General features: G+C 42.2%; 1 protein-coding gene across 6 annotated transcripts in view; it reads right to left on the reverse strand.

The window, feature by feature from the left end:
* Positions 1 to 221: 221 nt before the first annotated feature.
* The window catches only part of ERICH1 (glutamate rich 1), a 49,624-nt gene continuing 23,767 nt past the window's right edge, over positions 222 to 26,078 (reverse strand). For 3 of the 6 annotated variants that reach the window (XM_056565706.1, XM_056565702.1, XM_056565701.1), the window contains 3 exons: positions 17,366 to 17,725; positions 13,749 to 13,943; positions 222 to 566 (listed from right to left, as the gene is read on the reverse strand). In XM_056565706.1, coding sequence (XP_056421681.1) covers positions 454 to 566; positions 13,749 to 13,943; positions 17,366 to 17,725 — 668 coding nt within the window. In that variant the 3' untranslated portion in view covers positions 222 to 453. Of the gene's footprint in view, positions 3,874 to 4,624; positions 4,826 to 13,748; positions 13,944 to 17,365; positions 17,726 to 26,078 lie in introns of those variants that run through there. The other 3 variants (XM_056565704.1, XM_056565703.1, XM_056565705.1) reach the window with 2 other exon arrangements.

The following is a 26,078-nucleotide window of genomic DNA, read 5'->3' on the forward strand; positions in this document are numbered from 1 at the left end:
ACTGCAGTTATTTAGTTGCAGGTAACTAACTGTATAACCCACTATTGCGACATGTGAACTCAGATGGCCATACAGTATATACATCCACGTCCTGAGCTTAACATTTTTGAGGAAGATAAACACCTGCTGGCTAGTTATGGGTAATGATTCTTCCAACAAATATTCGCTAAGCTGCATAGTAAAAAGTTTTAACTTTACATAAAAAAAAGAGACAATGTAAACGCTTTTAGTAACGTTTATAAAAACTGCAAGACATGACAGCTTTGAGAGCTTAGAATATCAGGGTAGTGAGATGTAAATAGTTCTGCTGCTACGCACATTCTTTTATTCCATTGATACAGCTTAAATATAATACAATGAAAAGGTAAGGTTTCACTAACACCAGCTTTGTTGTCTGTGCCACATCTTTAATGTGTATAGAAGATTGTTTCTTCTGTGCAACTGTCGGAGATTTTAATTCTTTGCTAAGAAGTCGAAAGTACGTCTTCTGAAAGCTGCAGCAATCGGGGTCACCTCTGGACCTGCTGCTTGAGAAGTTATTATCTTATTCTCTTTATGTTTTCTTTCTTTCAGGCGTCACCCAGAGAAACATAAAGAGGGTATTTTAAGGAAAGATTTAGCTGAATACAAGGCATTGCAGGGTACCATTTTGCAGTCTATAGCAGAAACATTTGCATTGAAAATAGACAGCGGAACTATACCAATGAATCAGTGAGTCTATTGCAACAGAGAAAACAAAATGGAATTTATACAAAAAATCACTTAAACAAGTAGACTAAAGACTGTTCTGTCTAGCTCAAAAATAAGTGCAAAGGTTTCTGTCTCAGCAATTAAATGGGTTTTCCCATTTCATTAGTCCACAGGAAAGGGGCAACAAGCAGGATTGCTGGGCGTCCAACTTCTGGAACCCCTGTTAATCCCAAAAATGGGGACATAATTGTGCCTGGAATGAATTGGGTGGACTGCACCTGCGCAGCCACAGCTTAATTCATTCTCTATGGGGCTGCCAAACAATACTGAGTTCAGCGGCCACACAGGAGCAGTCTGCACCATTCATTTTAGGGACAATTTTGGCCCCATTCCCAGATGCAGGTTGGGGCTTGGCAATGCCTGACAGTTGAGTTCTGATATAGAGCTGACAGATTCTCTTTAATGAGATGGGCAAAACTGTTTAAAGTAGTTATTTAGAAATAGAAAATTAGAGCTAATTAATTAAAGATCTTTCATGGAATAAAACTTATCCCCTATCTGCAGGATAGGGGATACGTTTTAGATCGTGGGGGGTCCGAGCACTGGGGCCCCCCCGCAATCTCCTTTATGGAGCCTCGGTTCTCCTGCGGAGCAGAACGCCACAACCCCCGTCCCCTCCATATATCTCTATGGGAGAGCCGAAGATAGCCAAACCCCCCCCCAGCGATCTAAGTTTTGTTCCATGAGACTACTTCTTTGATCCAAAAACACCACCACTCCTGTCCTCAGGTTGTGTTAGGCATTTCAACTTGGCTCAATTCACTTGAATGAAACTGAGATGCAATACCTCACACACCCAGAGAACAAGTGTTGTGCTGTTTCTTAAAGAAATAAACTTAGTTTTTTCTAATCCTGGATAACCCCTGTAAGGCAGTTGGGGAGCCCGAGGAAAATAGCGGGAGTAAAAATACATCATGCACATTTTTTTCCTCTCGCTACTCCCGTCAAAAAACAATGGTGCCCGACGGACCCCATAATAGTTAATGGGATCTTTTGGGATCCGTTGTTTCCTGTCAAAAATAATGTCCGTTAAGGCACAACGTCAGTGTAAAAGGGGCCGAAGTCTGAAGCAAATAGATATGAAAATGTCCAAAGCATTTTTTTTTACATGTGCTTCACATTCAGCAGTCATAATTTTTTGTAGCAGCATGATGCCTTGTTTGCTATATTAGTATACCTATATGTTTATTGCATAAAAATGTAAACTTTGATGACAAATCAGACAACAAAAGGAAGCCTTGATTCTCCCATCTGTGTTAGCTGCTGCTCCCGCTGTCTATCCACATACAATAGCTGTAAATTCACAATCACTGTCTAAACATTAATGTTGTAAGCTGCAGAAGATCAGCGATCCTTCTCCCCTGCTCCTCTATATCTGCTCTTCAAGCTATTCAACAAAGTAAATTACAAAAGGCTGGCCAAGCATGTCTCTAGACCTAAACCTTATTGAGCATCTGTGGGGCATTCTCAAAGGGAAGGTGGGGGGAGCGTAGGTCCTGCAAGTGGACGAGCACTAATGTTATGCAACTGGACGAGGACTCCAGTAGCAACCTGTGAAGCTCTGGTAAACGTTATGCATACTGTAAGGTTTAAGACCGTGCTTGAAAATACTGGTGTCCGCACAAAAATGTTGACACTTTTGGTGCAATTTCCACTTAGGGGTGTACTCACATTTGTTGCCAAGGTTAGAAATTAATGGCTGAGTCCTGAGTTATTTGGGGGGGGGGCAACATTAAAAGGGCAATGTACAAATCAAAAACTTAATATGTTGTACATCTTGGCAAAAGATTAACCTTTCTAATATACTTTATAAAAAAAAAAAACATATTGTTATCTCCATTTTATAGAAATCATGACTTATAAGAAAGATCACTAGGGGTCCCCATACCATGCAAAACATAATTCTGTCCAGCTGCAGCATCATCTTTGCCCCAGCTGAAGCACTGACTGAAACAAAGTCCAGTTAGTGAGGGAAGGACTAGCACTTATCTGGGCTCACTCCTGTCTATCAGACTGCAGCATGAAAACAGAGAGGTGGGGGTTACAGAGAAGCTCAAGGCAGAAGTGAATGAATAGTGCGAACAGGTAAAATAAGGCAGAAGGCAGACTCAAGGCAGAAGTGAATGAATAGTGCGAACAGGTTCAGTGCTTGCCTTGGACACACCCCTTTCTGAGCAGTAATGTCAGAATAAGTAAGCAGCAAAACACAGGAATTTGTAAACCAAATACAGAAGCAAGGCACATTAAAAATAGAAAGCATCTGCATGACATGGTGAGTAACACATTGTTGATTCATTTTAAAATATGCCCAGGAGATGTTGAGGATAGTCCGAGTCTAAGCTGACAGAGAAGCTGAAGTCTGCATTATGGTAGCCTTCTTCCTCTAAGCCTTAGAGAAAGCAAGCTCCGCAAAACGGATATCAGCCTCTCTGCCAATCTGCATCTTAGGCTGATCCCGGACTATCTTCACCACCTCCTGGGCATATTTTAAAAGGAATCATTAAAGTTGGAAAGTTTTTATCTACCATCAGGTGAGGGCAAACTACTTTTTTCTACTTGTCTTGCTTATAAGGATGCCCTGTATTAGGTTCTGCACCCCCGTTAAGTGTATATATTCCATGTATACCCTGGACCCCATGCAAAATATTGCTGCAGAATTTATGTAATGGTGCCTGCTGTTTACAATTTTTTAAATATCAAACATTAAGTATCCAGCATCTGCTAAGTATCTAATATTTTATGACAAGTCCATTTCTTAGTGACCACTTACAGATCTGAAAGATTAACAACCTACAGTAACAGTTCTGTTCCATCAGGTTTTTATTGTTGATGATGAACACAGTAGCAACTGTTTGCTGTAGGAAGACCTCATGAACAGTCAATAAGCTGTTACAAATTGGATCCATTCAGTCTTCCTTGAAAATGGAAGCCTTGACGACAGTGTTAATAGGTCATGACACTAATTGTGTGCCTCTCAAAATCATATTCTTTCATTTAGGGAAAGTTAATGTAAAAACTGCATGAATTAGTATTGGAACAGTAATCACTCTGTGGGTTTTGTCTTTATTGGTAAGATATTCGTAATCCAGTAGACAAACAAAGAACGTAGCGCCTTTATGTGATCTGCAAAAGACAAAGGAAAATAAGCGGAGACAAAAAATATTTCTAGGTGGTTACAATCCATTATATTCTGCATGTATCTGTTTCATTCAATTATACACAGGAGAGGAAGGACACGTCAACCTTAATCGCTTGTCTTTTGTTTAGTTTTTTTTTTTTTTTTTGTACTACAGTATAAGAATGCAGAAAAATGAGAAGCGAGTGAAGCTTATCTGATCTTGTAACCTGGTGCAAGACCACTGGCCAATAGAGTCTATTTCTTACGGGTTAGTTTGTAGACCAAACTGGTTTCCCTGTACTGTTTTCTAGATACAGGTTTATATTTGCAAACTACCACTTAGCACCTGCTCAAAAGTGTTATAAGTAAGTTACCCAGCAGTCCAGCATATTAAAAAGCTAAGAATAAAACCCCTGGGTATGTCGTGTTTAAAGCCGTTCCATATTGGTCATGCTTTTTAAGAGTCTTTTTGGGCGTCAGATATAGTGGATTAATATGATCATAGTCAGCATATATATTATATATATATATATATATATATAGTGGATTAATATGATCATAGTCAGCATATATATATATATATATATATATATATATATATATATATATATATATATAGTGGATTAATATGATCATAGTCAGCATATATATTATATATATATATATATATATATATATATATATATATATATATACACACATACACACACACACACACACACACATATATGAAAAAAGAATTAACTGGATTTCTTACACTTATTTGTTTGATTACACATGGTTCATGTTTGTTATTGGATTTGAGCCTAATGTCCAATGCACATCAAGCTTTGTACATCTTGTGCTTTTGTACTGGTTCTCTGCCCACTTATTTCTTGGCAGAGATCTACAGTTTGGTTTAATCTTTTAAATGAGCAGAATCTTTAACCATTTTCCATTAAGTATGAGCTGCAGAGCCTATTAAAGAAAAGAGAAGATCAGGGAATATTTAAAGGGGTATTCCGGGCAAAAACATCTTATTCCCTATCGAAAGGATAGGGGATAAGATGTCTGATTGCGGGGGGCCTGCCGCTGGGAGCCCCCGCGATCTCCCTGCAGCAGCCCGCATTCTACGTGTAGCCGAGTCTGAAGTTTCGGAAACCTCCGGGCTTACGAGACGGGGACGTGAGGTTTCCGAAACTTCAGACGCAGCTACACATAGAATGCGGACTGCTGCAGGGAGCTCGCGGGGGTCCCTGTGGCGGGCCCCCCGCGATCAGGGTATTCCGGGCAAAAACATCTTATCCCCTATGGAAAGGATTGGGGATAAGATGTTTTTGCCCGGAATACCCCTTTAAAGAACCCCATATAAATGACTACAGCTCTGCTGACATATGCAATGTGGCTCACAGAAGCCACAATTCTTTAACAGATCTATCACATGATGGAAGTTTTTGGTGCTCGACAGATCCCACTACCCTACGTAGCACTGGCAGATTCTGCTGAGGTATTTGTCATTTTTAGGATAAAAACAACAAAATCTGTGACAGAATCTCCTAAAAAAAATTGATAAAATATTGATGCAAAATAGAACAGAGCACAAATCGATTTGTCACATAAGTTACCTTGCAACATAAGTTACTTTGCAACTCTGACCTAATCCTACTTCTTTATGGCCAGGGTTTCTAAATACTGACTTAATCCCATCTAGAAATTGCCTCTCTGAATCAAAACAAAGCAGACTTCTGGTGTTCTGAATAGATGTAGGTAGTTCCACAACTGCAGGCACTTCAAAATAGTAAGCTGCCAGGTCAATATAAACCAACATAATGATTTGTTTTCTGTATTCTCATCTCAACTTGTTGTCTATGCATAGGATATGGGATAACATGCTGATCGGTGGCAGTCCAACCGCTGGGAGCACCACAGGTATGAGAATGGGGACATAATTGTCCTTAAAGTGAAGAGTGAACAAAGCCCCATGGAGAACAAATGGAACAGTGGCTGCACATGCCCGATACACTCTTTTCATTACAGGGACTATTATGTCCCAATTTTCAGAATCTGTGAGGATCCCAGCTGTTGGTTCCCGACCGATCAGCTTGTTATCCCCGATCTTATGGATAATATATCGTGGGTGAAAGCCAATAATGGTATAAAGCTGCAGCGGGTAAAATTAAATTCTCCATGCTACACAGGTGTGGAACTACAGATCCGGCTGAAGGGCTGCTTAGAAGTCATAGAGGAACATGATTTCCTAGCATTTCCATGCTATATAATGTATTATTGCTGTGCATGAAGATGATACTAGAAAAGAATGCATGGGAATTCAAGTTTATGCAGCAGATACAATTTAATACACTGGAAAACACTGCAAATGCCAAGATACACTAACTCACATAAGTAATTCCACTCCTCAGATTTTTGTAAATATTTTATTATATCGTTGCATGTGACAACACTGAAGAAATTACACTCTGCTACAATGTAAAGTAGTGAGTGCACAGCCTGTATTACAGTGATTAACCCCTTAAAGGGGTACTCCGCCGCTAGACATCTTATCCCCTATCCAAAGGATAGGGGATAAGACGTCAGATCGCCGCGGTCCCGCTGCTGGGGACCCCCGGGATCCCCGCTGCGGCACCACGCCATCATTACAGCACAGAGCGAGTTCGCTCTGTGCGTAATGACGGGCGATACGGGGGACGGAGCAGCGTGACGTCATGGCGCCGCCCCTCGTGACATCACGGCCCGTCCCCTTAATGCAAGTCTATGGGAGGGGGCGTGACGACCACCACGCCCCCTCCCATAGACTTGTATTGAAAGAGGCGGGTCGTGACGTCACGAGGGGCGGATCCGTGACATAACGATGATCCGGCCCCTGTACTGCCCATCATTACACGCAGAGCGATCTTGCTCTGTGCTGTAATGATAGCGCGGTGCCGCAGCGGGGATCCCAAGGGTCCCCAGCAGCGGGACCGCGGCGATCTGACATCTTATCCCCTATCCTTTGGATAGGGGATAAGATGTCTAGGGGCGGAGTACCCCTTTAAGGACCGAGCGTTTTTCCTCCTTACCTTTTAAAAATCATAACCCTTTAAATTTTGCACCTAAAAATCCATATGATGACTTATTTTTTGTGCCAACAATTCTACCTTGTAATGACATCAGTCATTTTACCCCAAATTCTACGGTAAAAATCATTGTGCGACAAAAAGAAAAAACACCATTTTGTAAATTTTGGGGGCTTCCGTTTCTACACAGTACATTTTTCATTAAAAACGACACCTTATCTTCATTCTGTAGGTCCATACCATTAAAAGGATACCCTACTTATATCGGTTAGATTTTTTTATTACTTTGGAAAAAAATCATAACTACCGTATATACTCGAGTATAAGCCGAGTTTTTCAGCATGATTTTTCGTGCTGAAAACACCCCCCTCGGCTTATACTCGAGTGAACTCTCCACCCGCAGTGGTCTTCAACCTGCGGACCTCCAGTGGTTTCAAAACTACAACTCCCAGCAAGCCCGGGCAGCCATCGGCTGTCCGGGCTTGCTGGGAGTTGTAGTTTTGAAACCTCTGGAGGTCCGCAGGTTGAAGACCACTGCGGCCTTCGACATCATCCAGCCCCCTCTCACCCCCTTTAGTTCTGTACACTACTCGCCTCCGCTCGGCGCTGGTCCGGTGCTGCAGGACTGTCCGGTGGGGAGGTCGTCCGGTGGGATAGTGGTTCCGGGCTGCTATCTTCACCGGGGAGGCCTCTTCTCCGCGCTTCGGTCCGAGGCCCCAGAATAGTCACGTTGCCTTGACGACGACGCAGAGGTACGTTCATTACCAACGTCCTTCTGCGTCATCGTCAAGGCAACGCCTCTATTCTGGGCCCGAAGCGCGGAGAAGAGGCGCCCCCGGTGAAGATAGCAGCCCAGAACCACTATCCCACCGGACGACCTCCCCACCTGACAGTCCTGCAGCACCGGACCAGCGCCGAGCACTGTACAGAACTAAAGGGGGTGAGAGGGGGCTGGATGATGTCGAAGGCCGCAGTGGTCTTCAAACCTGCGGACCTCCAGAGGTTTCAAAACTACAACTCCCAGCAAGCCCGGACAGCCGATGGCTGCCCGGGCTTGCTGGGAGTTGTAGTTTTGAAACCTCTGGAGGTCCGCAGGTTGAAGACCACTGAGGGCGGATAGTTCACAAGAGGATGATGACAAGGGGATGATGAAGGAGGGTGGGGATGATGACAAGGGGATGATGAAGGGGGTGGGGATGATGACAAGGGGGTGTGGGATGATGACAAGGGGATGATGACAGGTGATGATGAGGGTCTGGATGATGACAGGCGGTGATGATGATGAGGATGTTAATGACGGGGGTCTGGATGATGAAAGGGGGGGGGGGATGATGTATTTCCCATCCTAGGCTTATACTTGAGTCAATAACTTTTCCTGGGATTTTGGGTTGAAATTAGGGGCCTCGGCTTATACTCGAGTATATACGGTACATGCAGGAAAATGTATACGTTTTAAATTGTCCTCTTCTTATCCCTATAACTTGTTATTGTTCCATCTACGGGGCAGTATGAGGGCACATGTTTTGCGCCGTGATCTGAAGTTTTTAATCGGTACCACTTGTTTTGATCAGACTTTTTGATCGCTTTTTATTCATTTTTTTTGTTATAACAAGTGACCAAAAATAAGCTATTTTGGACTTTGGAATTTTTTTGTGCGTACACCATTGACTGTGCAGTTTAAAGTTATATTTTTATAGTTTGGACATTTACGCACGCGGCGATACCACATATGTTTATTTTTATTTACACAGGTTTTTTTTTTATGGGAAGAGAGGGGCGATTCTAACTTTTATTAGGGAAGGGGTTAAATGATCTTTATTAACTTTTTTTGTTCACTTTTTTTTTTTGCAGTGTTATAGCTCCCATAGGGGGGCTATAACACTGCACACACTGATCTTTTACACAGATCACTGCAAAGCCATAGCTTTGCATTGATCAGTGTTATCGGCGGTTGATTGCTCAAGCCTGGATTTCAGGCTTGCAGCAATCAATCGACGTTCGGATGCACAGGAGGCAGGTAAGACACCCTCCTGCTGCGTCCTAGCTGATCGACACATCACGCCGCATCTAAAGAGTTAATGCCGGACATCTGCCGGAACGGCGATGTCAGGCATTAGCCACGGGTCCTGGCTGCTGATAGCAGCCAGGACCATGCGGGTATGATGAGAGCTCAGCTTCTGAGCTCAATTCATAACCCTCCTGTATACCCGGCGTTCTGCGGCAAGGGGTTTATGTATATCTGTCATATCTGTATATACATATTTCTCAATGGGGGAGATTTATCAAAGGATTTAGACTGGTTTTTCTCATCTAAATTTGTCGCACAGAAAGTCGCAGTCTAAATATGTGCGACTTTTTTGCGACTTTTGCTTTAAAAGGATTTTTAGAACATGATGAATTCTAGTCTATTTTAGATGGAAAATGCATTGGTGCTGAATTTATCAAAAGTGACTTTTCGGCGACAAGTCGCATGGGCTGAAAGTACGCCAAAATGTCAGACCATGCTGGAGCAGGTTTGAATACAGTCTAAAGCATAGATCACAAAGTCTGTGCGCAGAATTTATCAAGAGCCGTGCAACTTTAAATAAATTAGGCGCACAATAGACCGGCCTAACCCTCTGTAGTTTGTTCTATATTGATGCGGGACATCTTTGATAAATCTTCCCCAATGTGTGTGTGTGTATGTATGTATGTATGTATGTATGTATGTATGTATGTAAGTATGTGTGTATGTATGTTCCAGCATCACGTCCAAACGGCTAAAGATATTAACATGAAACTTGGTACATATGTTACTTATATGTGAACAACAAACCCCCATTTGCCAGGGTCAGGGTTTTTGTTTAAAGTCCCATGAAAATCAATGAGAAATGTATGTTCCCACATTACTTCCGTACGGCTGGAGATATTTCAATAATACCTGGTACACATATTACTTATATGTCAAATAAAAGTATATGATAGTTAAATTAACCCTTACCTACACCCTTATATAAAAGATGGGTTTTTGTTTTAAGTCCCATGCAGGTATATGGGACTTCCAGTACCTTACTCCACAAGCTCCGCTCTGCATCTCCTGGTGAATGTGTCAGTCCGGCTTGCAAGCCACACCCCATCTCACAAAGAGGGGACGGGCTATGGGGACGGGCTAGGAGGTCGGGATATGATTACGGAATATGAGGCTGGGATAGGAGGTCGGGATATGGGGACGGTATATGACAACAAATATAGGAGGATGGGATATGAAGTCAAAAGCGTCCTCCTTTGTTTTTCCTCCCCAACAAGGATTAGGAAGGAAAAACCGAGCAATGCCAGGTACTCAGCTAAAGCACTCAGACGGATCACTCCAAGGAACAGCCCAGGATAAAGGCAGCGCACAAAACTTCAAAGGTAAAATGGTTTATTTACCCGGCATGCATGGTTGCATGCGGGGTAAATAAACCATTTTACCTTTGAAGTTTTGTGCGCTGCCTTTATCCTGGGCTGTTCCTTGGAGGGATCCGTCTGAGTGCTTCACCTGTGTTACCAGGAGCGGCTGCCGTTCTTCGCCCGTTGAAGGGTTATTCCACGCTTTTACCATAGTTGTACTTGGTCGTAGTACAACTATACTTTGTGAGCAATTCTACTTGTTTGTTCATCTCCTCTTCACATTATGTTATCACACTAGGAGCGCTCTCCTTGTCTGTATAAAGGTACTCAGCTAGTTACAGATAAAAAATAAAATAATGCATATACATGTTACTCACTCGGTCATGCAGATGCTTTACATGTCTTTTCTTTAAGGGGTCGACCGATTATCGGTTTGGCCGATATTATCAGCCGGTATTCACGATTTTGGAAGTTATTGGTATCGGCAATTACCTTGCTCATAATGCAGGCGCTTTAAATCAATGAACTGCAGTGGCTTTTGCTGTGCCAGAGACCGCCACCACTGCACGCTTCTTTCCCTGCCTGTACTGGGATTCTGAGTCCAACCACCGCCGCTGCCCCCCTGCCTGTCCTCTGGCCAGAGACCGCCGCCGCCTGCTTCTCTCCCCCCTGCCAGTCCTGAGTCCAACCACCGCCACTGCTCCCCCCCCTCCCGCCTATGCTCTGGCCAGAGACCGCCGCCGCCCACCAGTCCTGAGTCCAACCACTGCCTCTGCCCCATTGCCTCCCCCATCCCCGGTGTTATAATTACCTGTTCCCGGGTCCGCGCTACTTCTGGCTCCTGCGGCGTCCTGCACTATTGCTGTGTGCTGCGCAATGACAAGTCATGTCCTCAACGCGACGTCACCGTCAGTGCGTATAGTGACAGCCCAGGACACTCCGGAGCCAGAAGTATTGCAGACCCCGGGAACACCGGGGATGGGGGAGGCAATGGGGCAGCGGTAGTGATTGGACTCAGGAGTGGCAGGGGAGAGAAGTGGGCAGCTGCGGTCTCTGGCCAGAGGATAGGCAGGGGCAGTGTTTGGATTCAGAACCCCAGGAAGGGCAGGGGGAGAGAAGAGGGTGGCGGCGGCGGTCTCTGGCCCCGCAAAAGCCACTGCAGTTCATTGATTTAAAGCACCAGCTTTAAATCACTGATCTGCAGCGGCTTTTGCGGGGCCAGAAACAGTTTATCAGGGTATACCCGCACACACACATTTTACCACGGACATTTGGGGTGAAGCTTATACCGGAATATCGGTATAAGTTATCGGCTATCGACCTGAAAGTACACAGGAAATACGGATCGACCGATATTGATTTTTTTAGGGCCGATACCGATAACCTATGTGTCTAGGTTCTGTATTTAAACCGTAAGAAACAAACAAAAAGTGCGCCCCTGGTGAAGCTCAAACAACAAGCAAAAGGGGAAGGTAGATTGGCTCCTTACCAGATGGAGTTTCTCTGGGAAATGCAGCAAGCACACTAGTAATATGCAGGAACAAATTAATATAAAACAGGAGAATCTAAAGAAGAGAGAATCTAACTCGCACAGAAATTGATCTCCATGGGAGAAAGCGCTTCTGTAGATGTTCCAGTTTTATATTCCTTTCTTCCTAGCTTCTGTATTTGGCTCACAAATCCCTCTGTTCTTCTGCTCACTTATCCTGGAGCGTCCTCACTCACCCTGCATTCACTTCCTCCCTGAGTCTGCTGTGCTGTGTACCTACATCCAATCATTACAGGCTGCTCTGTAACCCCTGCTTCCCCTCTCGGTTTTCAGACAGGACTCTAATAGGACGGGAGGGAGCAAAGAGGAGTGCAGATTATGCTGCAGCTGTACAGCATTACGTTTTGATGGTATGGGGACCCCTAGTTGTCGTTTTTATAAGCCATGCTTTCTTTGAAAAGGAGATAACATTTTTTAAGAAGTATATTAGAAAGGTATAGGTTTGCTAAGATGTACAACATATAAAAAGTTTTTGATTTTGACAGTTCCCATTTAATGTTGTTGCCCCCTCAAAATAACTGAAAACACAGCATTAGTGTCTAAAACTTGGCAAAAAAAAGTAAGTACACCCCTATGAGGAAATGTCCAAATTAGTCCTAAAGTGTCAATATTTTGTGTGGTCATCATTATTTTGCAGCATACTCTTAAGCCTCTTGGGCATGGAGTTCACCAGAGCCTCACAGCTTGTCACTGGAGTCCTCTTCCATGACCTCACAGAGCTGGTGGATATTAGAGACCATGCACTTCCCCACCTTCCATTTGAGGATGCTCCACAAATACTCAATAGGGTTAAGGATCATGCTCTGCTTCAGTATGTCACAGTACATGTTGGCAGTTATGATTCCTCAATAAACTGTAGCTCCCCAGTATCAGCAGCACTCATGCAGACCCAGACCATGACATTCCCACCACCACACTTGACTGTAGGAAAGACACTTGTCTTTGTCCTCCTCCCCTAGTTGCTTGACACCATCTGAACCGAATACGTTTTTCTTGGTCTCATTATAGTCCCAGTAATCCATGTCCTTACTCTGTTTATCTTCAGCAAATGGTTTTCAGGCTTTTTTTTTTTGTTTTTGTGAATCACCTTTAGAAGGCTTGTTTCTGGGATAACAGCCATGCAGACGAATTTGATGGAGTGTGCGGCATATGGTCTGAGCACTGATAGGCTGTATACAACCCCCCCCCCCCCCCATTCAACCTCTCAAACATCTATTTCCCAAAGACAACCTCTGGACATAATGCTGAAAATGTGCACTCAACCAGTGGAGCCTGTCGCGTGAAACCACTGTATGGTCTTTTTACACTGTGGTGCAGCTCAATTTCGGAGTCTTGGCAATCTTCTTATAGCCTAGATCATCTACATTTAGGGAAACCTTTTTTTTCAGATTCTTAGAGAGTACTTTGCCACGAGGTGCCATGCCGAACTTCCAATGACCAGTATTACAAAGTGTGTGAGCAATAACACCAAATTTAAGACACCTGCTCCCCATTCACACCTTGTAACATTAATGGGTCACATGACACTGGGGAGAAAAAATGGCTATTTGGGTCCACTTGCTCACTTTTGCTGCCAATGTTTGGACATTAATGGCTGTGTAGAGTTATTTCAAGGGGACAACACTAAACAAAGGTTGTACACTCACTACTTTACATTGTAGTAGAGTGTCATTTCTTCAGTGTTGTCACATGGAAAGATAAAATAAAATATTTACAATAATATGGAGGGGTGAACTCACTTATGTGCGGTACTATAACAGATAATATTTTCTAAATGCATCAGCAATATGAAACAAAGATATTTTGTATTTAACATATTAGGTTGTTTTGTTTCCAGCTTTTTTTTCCCCCCGATTACTGTCTGATATGTAGAGTCTATTGAATGATATAAAACACTTAAAATACATACCAAGGGGCATGGAGGATTGCTCTTTGAAGCTGTCCAAGGAATTGTTTAATCTTCCAATATCCTGTAGGAGAAGCAGGCTTTTGAGATTATGTAAGAGCTGAACTTCAGAGAAAGGCACTGCACCACTCTTGATCTGATCCAGAATCTCTAGGATCTGTTCCCCCATCAGAGTTGAGTCTGCACATCTGGACTGGCCTGAAAGACATACCAACACAATAATATATTCTAATAGAAATGTAAACCACAACTAAGGTCTAGGATTACCCTTAGATCTGTAAAAAGTTTACCTACATCAAATACACAGAGAAAAATTATGTGAAATCAGAAATCAACCGGATTTGAGGCATCACTTCAGTTTCTATAATCTTGTTACATATTACACTTTCTCAATTTGAAGGTCTGTTTTAGTATAAGCCCAAGGATGTCTGGCAAGATATGTATATTTGTATAACTATATGGTTGTTGTTTAACCCCTTAATGACTGGGACATTTTCATACTTGCACTTTAGTTTTTCCTTGCCTTCTAATAGCATTAAGTTAAATCACCAATTTCTGCTGTCGATTATTGACACGAGTTCCAGTTGCTGATAGTAGCCGTCTCCATCTATGACGAGAGCTCAGCTCCAGTTAGAATGGTTAATCCTACAAGAATTGGGGTGCACTATATGTGCATCTTGCCACTAGTGGCACTTGGATGCATGCAGATTGACATTTAAAGGGGTACTCCGGCCCTAAGACATCTTATCCCCTATCCAAAGGATAGGGGATAAGATGTCTGATCCCGGGGGTCCCGCTGCTGGAGACCCCCGTAATCTCTCATGCAGCACCCACCAGTCTCAGCTGCACAAAGAGATGATCGCTCCGTGTCTAAAGCCTCACGACCACGGGGGTCGGAATATCGTGACATCACGACTCCGCCCCCTTGTGCCGTCAAGCCCTGCCCCCTCAATGCAAGCCTATGGGAGGGGGGCGTGACGGCTTCGTGCAGCTGAGATAGGTGGGTGCTGCATGAGAGATTGCAGGGGGTTCCCAGCAGCTGGATCCCCGCGATCAGACATCTTATCCCCTATCCTTTGGATAGGGGATAAGATGTCTTAGGGCCGGAGTACTCCTTTAAATGTCAATCTGCATGCAAGAAATAATGTTTTAAAAATAGTTCATACATTGTTTGAAAGTCTGCCATTATTCCACTGTTTGGTGAATGTGTGAACCTATACTAAAGCTTGCACTGTCGAAAAACTAGACAGTTTTTATTTATCTCCAGTATTCTCTGAGCATGGTGGCACATGTCTTTCGGCACAAGTGTTTTGGGTTTGAATCCAAGGGCGACATCTAAATGGTGTTTGTATACTCTTCCCATATCTGCATGGGTTTCCTATGGCATTTTGGTTTCCTGCAACACTACAAAAACATACCCACTAGGAACTGGGCCAACCTAAGTCATCAGTTATGTGAATGGTGACAATCACTATATTATGCCGAGATATATAGAAGTCTTATATACAGTAAATGAATAAACTGCACTAAATAAAATATACTATACGACATAAGGGTACAAATGGTCTGGGCAGAATGTTCCCCTTAAGGTGCAATTACAGGCTACAATTTTCTTAAATTGACATTGTCAGATCCAAATACCTTTTTCTATAATGTTACTGATGAAAATTTATAAAGAAAACGGCTCCTGAAAATCCCACCACTAGGGGTCCCCAACCTCCAGGGACACTAACTAGTCCTGCAGCAGCATCAGCTTGTCCATGAGTCATGGATAAGAGATAACTCATGGCCAAGGCTGCATGAGCAGATACACCAATCACCTCCCACCACCACAAGAGAGGGACACGTCTCCTTCCCCTGAGAGGATTTCTAACACTGTGAGCTAATGAAAAGAGGTATTTTTATAATAAATATAGGTGATAGAGGCATACAAATTAAAAGTACATGGTCAGGATTAGGTACTGAGTAACACATCCTTTTTATTTTTTTGTGGGATCTGACAGGTATGCTTTAAACCACTCTAGAAGTGATAGCACATTCCATAAATTGTCACACCTACAAGATGAATGTCTACAGTAGCACAATAAATGCTATATGCTAATATGGCAGCATTACAGTAGGACAATTGAGATGCCTATTGATAGGCTGACCAACAATGAGACCACGTCTGTGGATAATCACCAGGGCATTAATGCCGAGCACTAATTATTATAATGCTTAGAATCACAATGATAGGTATCTTGACTTAACCCTTTAAGGACACATGACGTACTGGAACGTCATGTGTCCACTCCCGATCTATAACGCGGGGCCACGGCGTGGCCCCGCGTCATAGCGGTTCGGGCCCGGCCTCTAACAACGGCCGGGACCCGTGGCTAATAGCGCGCGGCATTGATCGCTGTGCCGCGCGCTATTAACCCTTTAGACGCGGCGTTCAAAGTTGAACGCCGCGTCTAAAGTGAAACCGAAAGCATGCCGGCTAGCTCAGTGGGCTGTTCGGGATAGCCGCGGTGAAATCGCGGCATCCCGAACAGCTGACAGGACAGCGGGAGGGCCCCTACCTGCCTCCTCGCTGTCCGATCGCCGAATGACAGCTCAGTGCCTGAGATCCAGGCATGAGCAGTCATGCGGCAGAATCATCGATCACTGGTTTCTTATGAGAAACCAGTGATCAATGTAAAAGATCAGTGTGTGCAGTGTTATAGGTCCCTATGGGACCTATAACACTGCAAAAAAAAAGTGCAAAAAAAAAGTGAATAAACATCATTTAACCCCTTCCCTATTAAAAGTTTGAATCACCCCCCTTTTCCCATAAAAGAAAAAACACAGTGTAAATAAAAATAAAAATAAACATAAATGGTATCGCCGCGTGCGGAAATGTCCGAATTATAAAAATATATCGTTAATTAAACCGCACGGTCAATGGCGTGCGCGCAAAAAAATTCCAAAGTCCAAAATAGTGCATTTTTGGTCACTTTTTATATCATGAAAAAATGAATAAAAAGCGATCAATAAGTCCTATCAATGCAAAAATGGTACCGTTAAAAACTTCAGATCACGGCGCAAAAAATGAGCCCTCATACCGCCCCATACACGGAAAAATAAAAAAGTTATAGGGGTCAGAAGATGACAATTTTAAACGTATTAATTTTCCTGCATGTAGTTATGATTTTTTCCAGAAGTCCGACAAAATCAAACCTATATAAGTAGGGTATCATTTTAATCGTATGGACCTACAGAATACATATCAGGTGTCATTTTTACCGAAAAATGTACTACGTAGAAACGGAAGCCCCCAAGATTTACAAAACAGCGTTTTTTTTTAAATTTTGTCGCACAATGATTTTTTTTCCCGCTTCACCATAGATTTTTGGGCAAAATGACTGACGTCATTACAAAGTAGAATTGGTGGCGCAAAAAATAAGCCATCATATGGATTTTTAGGTGTAAATTTGAAAGAGTTATGATTTTTTAAAGGCAAGGAGCAAAAAACGAAAATGCAAAAACGGAAAAACCTCCGGTCCTTAAGGGGTTAAGATCTTCAAATGTCTCCTATCATTTCTCAACACTCTTTTCCTTTCTTTATGGATATCACTTAGAAAAGAAAATACACCACATACTATCAGAGAAATAAAGCTCTTGAGTAGCCTGGAGGAAATCCAGCAGGTCCTCTGTCTTTTTTCTCCGGTCTTCCTCTGTCTGTTCACCAGATTCCCTCACTGCATTGCCTTCTGTCTGGCTCACATCAGACTGACAGGTTCTACCTTTGTTCCACAGACCTTCAGCCTTCAGTCTTTCTTTTTGTCTTTTTCGCTGTAATTTCCTCTTTTTGTTTTTATTGATCTTCACACTGTTGGATGCTTGAGATGGATGAGGAGTTTGTTGGAGGTTTAGTTCACTCTCAAGGGTGGCCTCATTTGTAAAGTTTAACCTCTTCTTTTTCCGTCTCCGTCTTTTACTAACTGCCACTGGATGATCTTCTAAAATTAAAAGGGTAATTTGTTATTCATTTGATCAACTATTATTGGGCAATAGAAAAATATTAGTAAATTTTTGGCAATTTGGAAGAATTATGTGCAAAAAATACAGGCTTTTAGCTTCTCTGTATTTCATATCTTTGGTTATTATCTCTTCACACCATGTTTTTGCATTCTATTAAAATGTACAGTTTCTTTCCAAGATTAAAAAAGGTACCTTTCAAACAGCATGCAACAAGATGCCTATCATGTTGTCACTGACTTCTTCAGTACAAAAACCTGGATCTGCTCCTAAAAAAGTAATTTATTTGACTCAAAAAAGGAGCCAGCATCACGTTTGTGTCCTGCTGCATTTTGCTTCAAAGATAGATTTTAGTTAAAGTGTACCTGTCGTGAACAAAAACTTTATATAATGCAGATAATACAGTTACGTATATTTGTAATATACATTGGTTACACAAATCTGTATATTTATGGGTGAAAAAGTGCTGTCCCTGCAGCTATTGCCTGTGTGTCTCTGTGAGGAGTCTAAATACAGGAAGTGAGGACAGGACAAGCAGGGCTCTGTGTAGGCTCCTGGCTTGTCAATTATCCTGATGTGTGAGCCTATAGCATGTCACAGAGCCTCACTACACAGAGCCCTGCTTGTCCTCAGTGCACAGAGCCCTGCTTGTCCTCACTTTACAGAGCCCTGCTTGTCCTCAGTGCACAGAGCCCTGCTTGTCCTCAGTGCACAGAGCCCTGCTTGTCCTCAGTGCACAGAGCCCTGCTTGTCCTCAGTGCACAGAGCCCTGCTTGTCCTCAGTGCACAGAGCCCTGCTTGTCCTCAGTGCACAGAGCCCTGCTTGTCCTCAGTGCACAGAGCCCTGCTTGTCCTCAGTGCACAGAGCCCTGCTTGTCCTCAGTGCACAGAGCCCTGCTTGTCCTCAGTGCACAGAGCCCTGCTTGTCCACCATCACTTCCTGTATTTGGACTCCTAAGAGACACACAAGCAACAGCTGCAGGGACAAAATTATACATATTTTTTTTAACCAGTGTATGTTACAAATATACATATAATGGTATCATCTACGTTCTATAAAAAAGTTTTAGTTGATGACAGGTACACTTTAAGGAGGTTTTAATTCTATATTATGTTGGAATTCATTGTCAATAGAAACAACAGTTACTAGACCAGGGATGTGGAATTCCTATCGCCCGACGCCCGGGACATGCAGGGCCAGACCTGAAAGCCCCCGATGGACCTCACAGCGGCGCTCAAAGGGGAGTATGGAGCGGGCTCCCGACTCGTGCCCGCTCCGTACTCTGCAGCCCCCGGCTGTTTTTAGTAGCCGGGGGCCACCGCCGCTAATGGCCAGCATGCGGCGCTCAGCAGTCTGTATGGAGTGGGCTCCCGACTCGTGCCCGCTCCATACTCTGCAGCCCCCGGCTGTTTTCAGTAGCAGGGGGCCGCCGCTAATAGCCAGCATGCTGTCAAAGCTGACAGGGTAAAAAAACGGATATAACCCGTATACGTTTTTTTTTTTTTTTTTTAATGGTGGTCAATAGGAACCGTACAGAACCGTATGTGCGTACAGTTCCATCCGGTTTGCACAATTACGGTTTTGCAGTTTCTGCAGTGCACGCTGAAAGTTCTTCCCACAAATAGAACAAGAAGAACTTTATTTAATTAACCTCGGTCGGTCCCGGCTATGACCCTGGGCTAACAGATCGTTGTGCCGCGCGCTATTAACTCTTCAGACGCGGCAATCAAAGTTGATCAGCTAGGAAGCAAGCGGAGGTCCCCTTACCTGTCTCCGCCGCGTCTGATCGGGGTTTGATTGCTCCAAAACCTGAGCTACAGGCTTGAGCAATAGAGCCCTTATCTCGTTGATCCATGCAAAGCTATGGCTTTGCAGGGATCAGCATAAGAGATCAGTGTGTACAGTGCTGTAGCTCCCTATGGGAGCTATAGCACTGCAAAAAAAAAAAAAAAAAAAGTGAAAAAAAATGTTAATGAAGGTCATTTAACCCCTTCCCTAATAAAAGTTTGAATCACCCCCTTTTCCCATAAAAAAAAAAAAAAAAAAAAAAAAACTGTGTAAATAAACATATGTGGTATCGCCGCGTGCGGAAATGTCCGAACTATAAAAATATATCGTTAATTAAATTGCACGATCAATGGCGTATGCGCAAAAAAATTCCAAAATCCCAAATAGCGTATTTTTGGTCACTTTTTATATCATGAAAAAAATGAATAAAAAGCGATCAAAAAGTCTGATCAATACAAAAATGGTACCGATAAAAACTTCAGAACATGGCACAAAAAATGAGTCCGCGGAAAAATAAAAAAGTTATAGGGGTTAGAAGATGAGAATTTTTAACATATAAATTTTCCTGCATGTAGTTATGATTTTTTTCCAAAGTACGACAATATCCAACGTATATATGTAGGGTATCATTTTAGCCGTATGGACCTACAGAATAATGATGAGGTGTTATTTTTACCGAAAAATGCACTGCGTAGAAACGGAAGCCCCCAAAAGTTACAAAATTACATTTTTTTTTCAATTTCGCCGTGTATTTTTGCGTAAAATGACTAATGTCAATGCAAAGTAGAATTGGTGGCGCAAAAAATAAGCCATCATATGGAATTTTAGGTGCAAAATTGAAAGCGTTATGATTTTTAGAAGGTGATGAGGAAAAAATGAAAATGCAAAAACAGAAAAACCCTGCGTTCTTAAGGGGTTTTTAAAGGGGTACTCTGGTGGAAAACTTGTTTTTTTTTAAATCAACTGGTGCCAGAAAGTTAAACAGATTTGTAAATTACTTCTATTAAAAAATCTTAATCCTTTCAGTACTTATTAGCTGCTGAATACCACAGAGGAAATTATTTTCTTTTTGGAACACAGTGCTCTCTGCTGACATCTCTGTCCATTTTAGGAACTGTCCAGAGCAGCATATGTTTTCTATGGGGATTTTCTCCTACTCTGGACAGTTCTTAAAATGGACAGAGTCGTTAGCAGAGAGCACTGTGGTCATGATGTCAGCACAGAGCTCAGTGTTCCAAAAAGAAAATAATGTCCACTGTAGCATTCAGCAGCTAATAAGTACTGGAAGGATTAAGATTTTTTTAAAAGAAGTAATTTACAAATCTGTTTAAACTTTCTAGCACCCTGGCACCGGTTGATTGAAAAAAAAAAAAAAATTTTAGTTTTCCACCGGAGTACCCCTTTAAGGACAAACATAAAACCGTATCAGTTTTTCTTTTCAAAAAACGTATTAAACCGTATGCAACCAGACATCCGTTTCCAAACCGTGTACGGTTTAAAACTGTGCAGAGGTATATACGGTTGTACACAGTTGTATACGGTTCGGTCCGGTTTTGAGACACACTTTTTTTTTTTTTTTTTACAAAAAAACCTGATACGGGAACTGTATTGCAAAAACGAGATGTGAATGCAAACTTAGAGCAGTGTTGCCTTCAGATGTTGCGCAACTACCACTCCCAGCATGCCCAGACAGCCAAGAGCATGAGTTGTAGTTTTACAACAGCAGGAGGTACCCAGTAGAAAAACAATGCTCTACATGGCCCTGGCTTCCTCCCTCCCCTGCTATTGTGGCTCCAGGTTCGGCTGATGCTTAGGGTTACATAGTTACATAGTTACATAGTTAGTACGGTCGAAAAAAGACATATGTCCATCAAGTTCAACCAGGGAATTAAGGGGTAGGGGTGTGGCGCGATATTGGGGAATGGATGAGATTTTATATTTCTTCATAAGCATTAATCTTATTTTGTTCCAGGAATGTATCTAATCCTGTTTTAAAGCTGTTAATTGTTCCTGCTGTGACCAGTTCCTGAGGTAGACCGTTCCATAAATTCACAGTCCTCACGGTAAAGAAGGCGTGTCGCCCCTTGAGACTAAACTTTTTTTTCTCCAGACGGAGGGAGTGCCCCCTCGTCCTTTGGGGGGGTTTAACCTGGAACAGTTTTTCTCCATATTTTTTGTATGGGCCATTAATATACTTATATACGTTTATCATATCCCCCCTTAAACGTCTCTTCTCAAGACTAAACAATTGTAACTCCTTTAATCGCTCCTCATAGCTAAGATGTTCCATGCCCCATATTAGTTTAGTCGCGCGTCTCTGCACCCTTTCCAACTCCGCAGTGTCCCTTTTATGGACAGGTGACCAAAACTGAACAGCATATTCCAGGTGAGGCCGTACCAATGCTTTATAAAGGGGGAGTATTATGTCCCTGTCCCTTGAGTCCATGCCTCTTTTGATACATGACAATATCCTGCCGGCTTTGGAAGCAGCAGCCTGACATTGCATGCTATTCTGTAGTCTGTGATCTACAAGTACACCCAGATCCTTCTCTACCAGTGACTCTGACAGTTTAATCCCCCCTAAGACATACGATGCATGCAGGTTATTAGTACCCAGATGCATAACTTTACATTTATCCACATTGAACCTCATTTGCCAAGTGGATGCCCAGACACTTAGTCTATCCAAGTCATCTTGTAACTTATGCACATCCTCTATAGACTGTACCGTGCTACAAAGCTTGGTGTCATCTGCAAAGATAGAAACAGAGCTGTTAATACCATCCTCTATATCATTGATAAATAAATTAAACAACAGCGGTCCCAGTACTGAACCTTGGGGTACACCACTAATAACCGGGGACCAATCAGAGTACGAATCATTGACCACCACTCTCTGGGTACGATCCATGAGCCAGTGTTCAATCCAGTTACAAACTAAAATTTCCAAACCCAAAGACCTTAACTTACCTGTCAGACGTCTATGAGGGACAGTATCAAATGCTTTAGCAAAATCCAGAAACACTATATCCACAGCCATTCCTCTGTCAAGGCTTCTACTCACCTCTTCATAAAAGCAAATTAGATTGGTTTGACAACTTCTATCCTTAGTAAACCCATGCTGGCTATCACTTATAATACAATTATCCCCTATGTATTCCTGTATGTAATCCCTTATAAGTCCTTCAAACAATTTACCCAATGACAAACACACCTTTCCCCCCTGCTCCCAACACTCCACCGACACCTGTCGGTTGCACCGCTTGCCCTGCACTCCATGGAACCAGGAGGTTCTGTTTACTCTGCCGATGCTCATCTATGGTGCCGGCCCCTCTAGAGATGGGGTAAGTGCGTGGGCCTGCCGGCAAGCTCCTTCATGCAGATTACACCCGCACTGACCGTTTGTGTGCAGGCTTTCTGCACTCGCTCACAGGCAGTGCATCTTCGCGCCTACACAGCACCCAGTGCAGCGACTATCTCCTATACTGGACACCAGCGCGCTTTACAGCAGGTATTCAGTATGTTGCAAAATACAGAGTCGTCGTCCTCTGTCTGCATAAAGATAGATGACCCCTAGTGGGGGCTATTTTTATCTTTTAGCAAAAAAAAATAAAAAATTATATTTAAAAAAATCTTATGATAATGACAGTGCCTCTTTAAGAAGGTGATTTTGGCAGAGCTAGATGGATACAATCGGTTTGTACCTCTATGTAATATGTACAGAAAACTGCTTTCATGAAGAGGCAAACAAATCCTGAGCGCTAATTGTAAATATCTGGGCAAAACAGATTTCTAAGAGTTCAAATGGACATTTCAGAGAGTACTCGAGTATTCCAGAGCCACAGACCAGGAATATATAGCTGTAGTTTGGTTTTTATAAACACTTGTGTTTCCAAAATGTTCCTAAAGGTTGTACTTCATTCCATTAGACAGGAGGTTATTATGTGGAGTATAAAAAGGTTAATTGAAAAGATGGAAATATGTTTCCAAGAAGCATACAGAAAAATAAGAACATGGCATAAAGAGGATTAAATGGAGAAATGCGGAAAGCAAAAGAGCTGCTTACATTCAAAGGAAAATTGCTAAATATGTTCCGGCTTTTTCCAAATTGCCTTCATCTTCATTTAAATAAACAATTTTACTAAATCTTTTTCTAGGTGACTGTGTTTACGGCAGGAAACAAAAGCAGCATAAGTGTGGATATGGTATCCCATGATTCAGGTTTTGTATTAAAAATGGATTAATTAACAGATACACAGGTAGGTTTCTTATTATTTTAAACAAGGTAGACATATGGGGGAGATTTATCAAAACCAGATTTCTTCTTTGATTCTTGAAGAGACCTCTTTTTAACTGCAACACTTTTCCTTTGCAAAGGTTTTGATAAATCTCGCCCATGGAGACTGTTACAGATTTCTATTCTTGTAAAAAAAAAAAAAAACAGGATCCTATCAGATCTGTTTTTTTGTACAATGCAAGTCTATGGCAACAGGATGCACAGGATAGGCTTTATTTTGCACCAATCTGTTTGGCATCCATTTTTTCTTAAAACTTGTGATTGACTTTATTGTCTCTAAAATAATAAGATATATGTTATACAACAATATACACAAACAAAATTGTATAGTGCGTAAACTTCATTCACCCAATCTCTGCAAATTTATACCCACACTTATTTAAGAAAAAACTATTTCTAGGGGGGATAAAAACCACTCTCCTTTGGAATATATCAATGAGGGGCTATTTACACGTACAGTATCCTGCGCATGTTTGAAGCTGCACATTTTAGTGTAAACTAAATGACTGAACATAGCTTCAGATCTGCTGCTTCAAATCCTGTGCATCAAATATGAACTGGATACTGTACGTGTGAATATACAATTTAAGGGATTATGCAGCTGATCAGATGCCGAGTATCAGACGCCCACAGATCTAATATTGATAGCCTATCCTAAGAATAGGCCCCTGGATAACTCCTTTAACTCCTTAATGGGGTACTCCGCCCCTAGACATCTTATCCCCCTATCCAAATGATCTCCGCTGTGGCACCCTGCTATCATTACTGCACAGAGTGAGTTTGCCCTGTGCGTAATGACAGGCAATACACGGTCCGGAGCATCGTGGCTCTGCCCCTTGTGACATCACGGCCCGCCCACTTAATGCAAGTCTATGGCAGGGGGCGTGACGGCCACCACCCCCCCTCCCATAGACATATTGAGGGGGTGGGCTGTGACATCACCAGGGGCGGAGCCATGAAGTAACGATGCTCCGAACCTTGTATTGCCTGTCATTATGCACAGAGCAAACTCTCTCTGTGCAGTAATGATAGCGCGGTGCCGCAGCGGAGATCCCAGGGGGGCCCAGTAGCAGGACCACGGCAATCTGATAAGATGTCTTGGGGTGGAGTACCCCTTTAAGGACTAAACCCATTTTCAGCTTAAAGGGGTATTCCAGGAAAAAACGTATTTATTTATTTATTTTTATATCAACTTTTTGGAGGCAGTTGATATATATGAAAAAATATATATATATATTTTTTTCCCTGGATAACCTCTTTAAGGACTCAAAACAATCTTTGTTTTTGCATTTTCGTTTTTTCCTTCTCATTCTCTAAAAATCATAACGCGTTCAATGGTGCGCCTACAGACACATATAAGGGCTTGTTTTTTGCGTCACCAATTGTACTTTGTAATGACATTACTTATATTATAACAATCTGCAGCGAAACAGAAAAATAAAAATAAATTATATATATATATATATATATATATATATATATATATATATATATATATATATATATATATATATATATATACATATATATACATATATATATATTTATTTGTGTGGTGAAATGAAGAAAAAAGAACACCATTTTGTAACTTTTTAGGGCTTCCAGTTCTACACAGGGCACTTTTCGGTAAAAATTACATCATCTTTATTCTGTAGGTCCATACGGTTACAGGGATACCCAATTTATGTAGATTTTACTTTAAAAAAAATTATAACTACATGCACCAAAATTAGAATGTTTAAAATTGTCATCTTCTGACCCCTATCACTTTTTTTTTGCGCGTACGGGGCTATACGAGGGCTTATCTTTTGCGTCATAGTTTTTATCGGTACCATTTTTGTTTTGATGGGACTTTTTGATCGTTTTATTAATATTTTTATGGAATATAAAGTGACCAAAAACTCACAATTTGCCATCGACCGTGCGGTTTAGCTAACCTTATATTTTAATAGTTCGGACATTACGCACGTGGCGGTACCACATGATTTTTTTTTTTTAGTACATTATTTTACTTAAAAAATAGGAAAAGGGGGTAATTTAAACTTTTATATGGGGGGGGGGGGCTTATTCACATGTATTCTCTTATTTTTTACCCATTTTTCCTTTTTTTTTTTTTATAGCTGCGCAGGCATGGAGCAGCAGATCCCCGATCGGACGACGAGGAGGCAGGTGAAGACCCTCCTGTCGTCCAGTAAGCTGACCGGGACATCGCAATTCTGTCGCAATAGTCCCGATCAGCTCCGCTGAG

Source organism: Hyla sarda, chromosome 3 (assembly GCF_029499605.1).
Source record: "Hyla sarda isolate aHylSar1 chromosome 3, aHylSar1.hap1, whole genome shotgun sequence".
In the NCBI taxonomy this organism is placed as follows: domain Eukaryota; kingdom Metazoa; phylum Chordata; class Amphibia; order Anura; family Hylidae; genus Hyla; species Hyla sarda.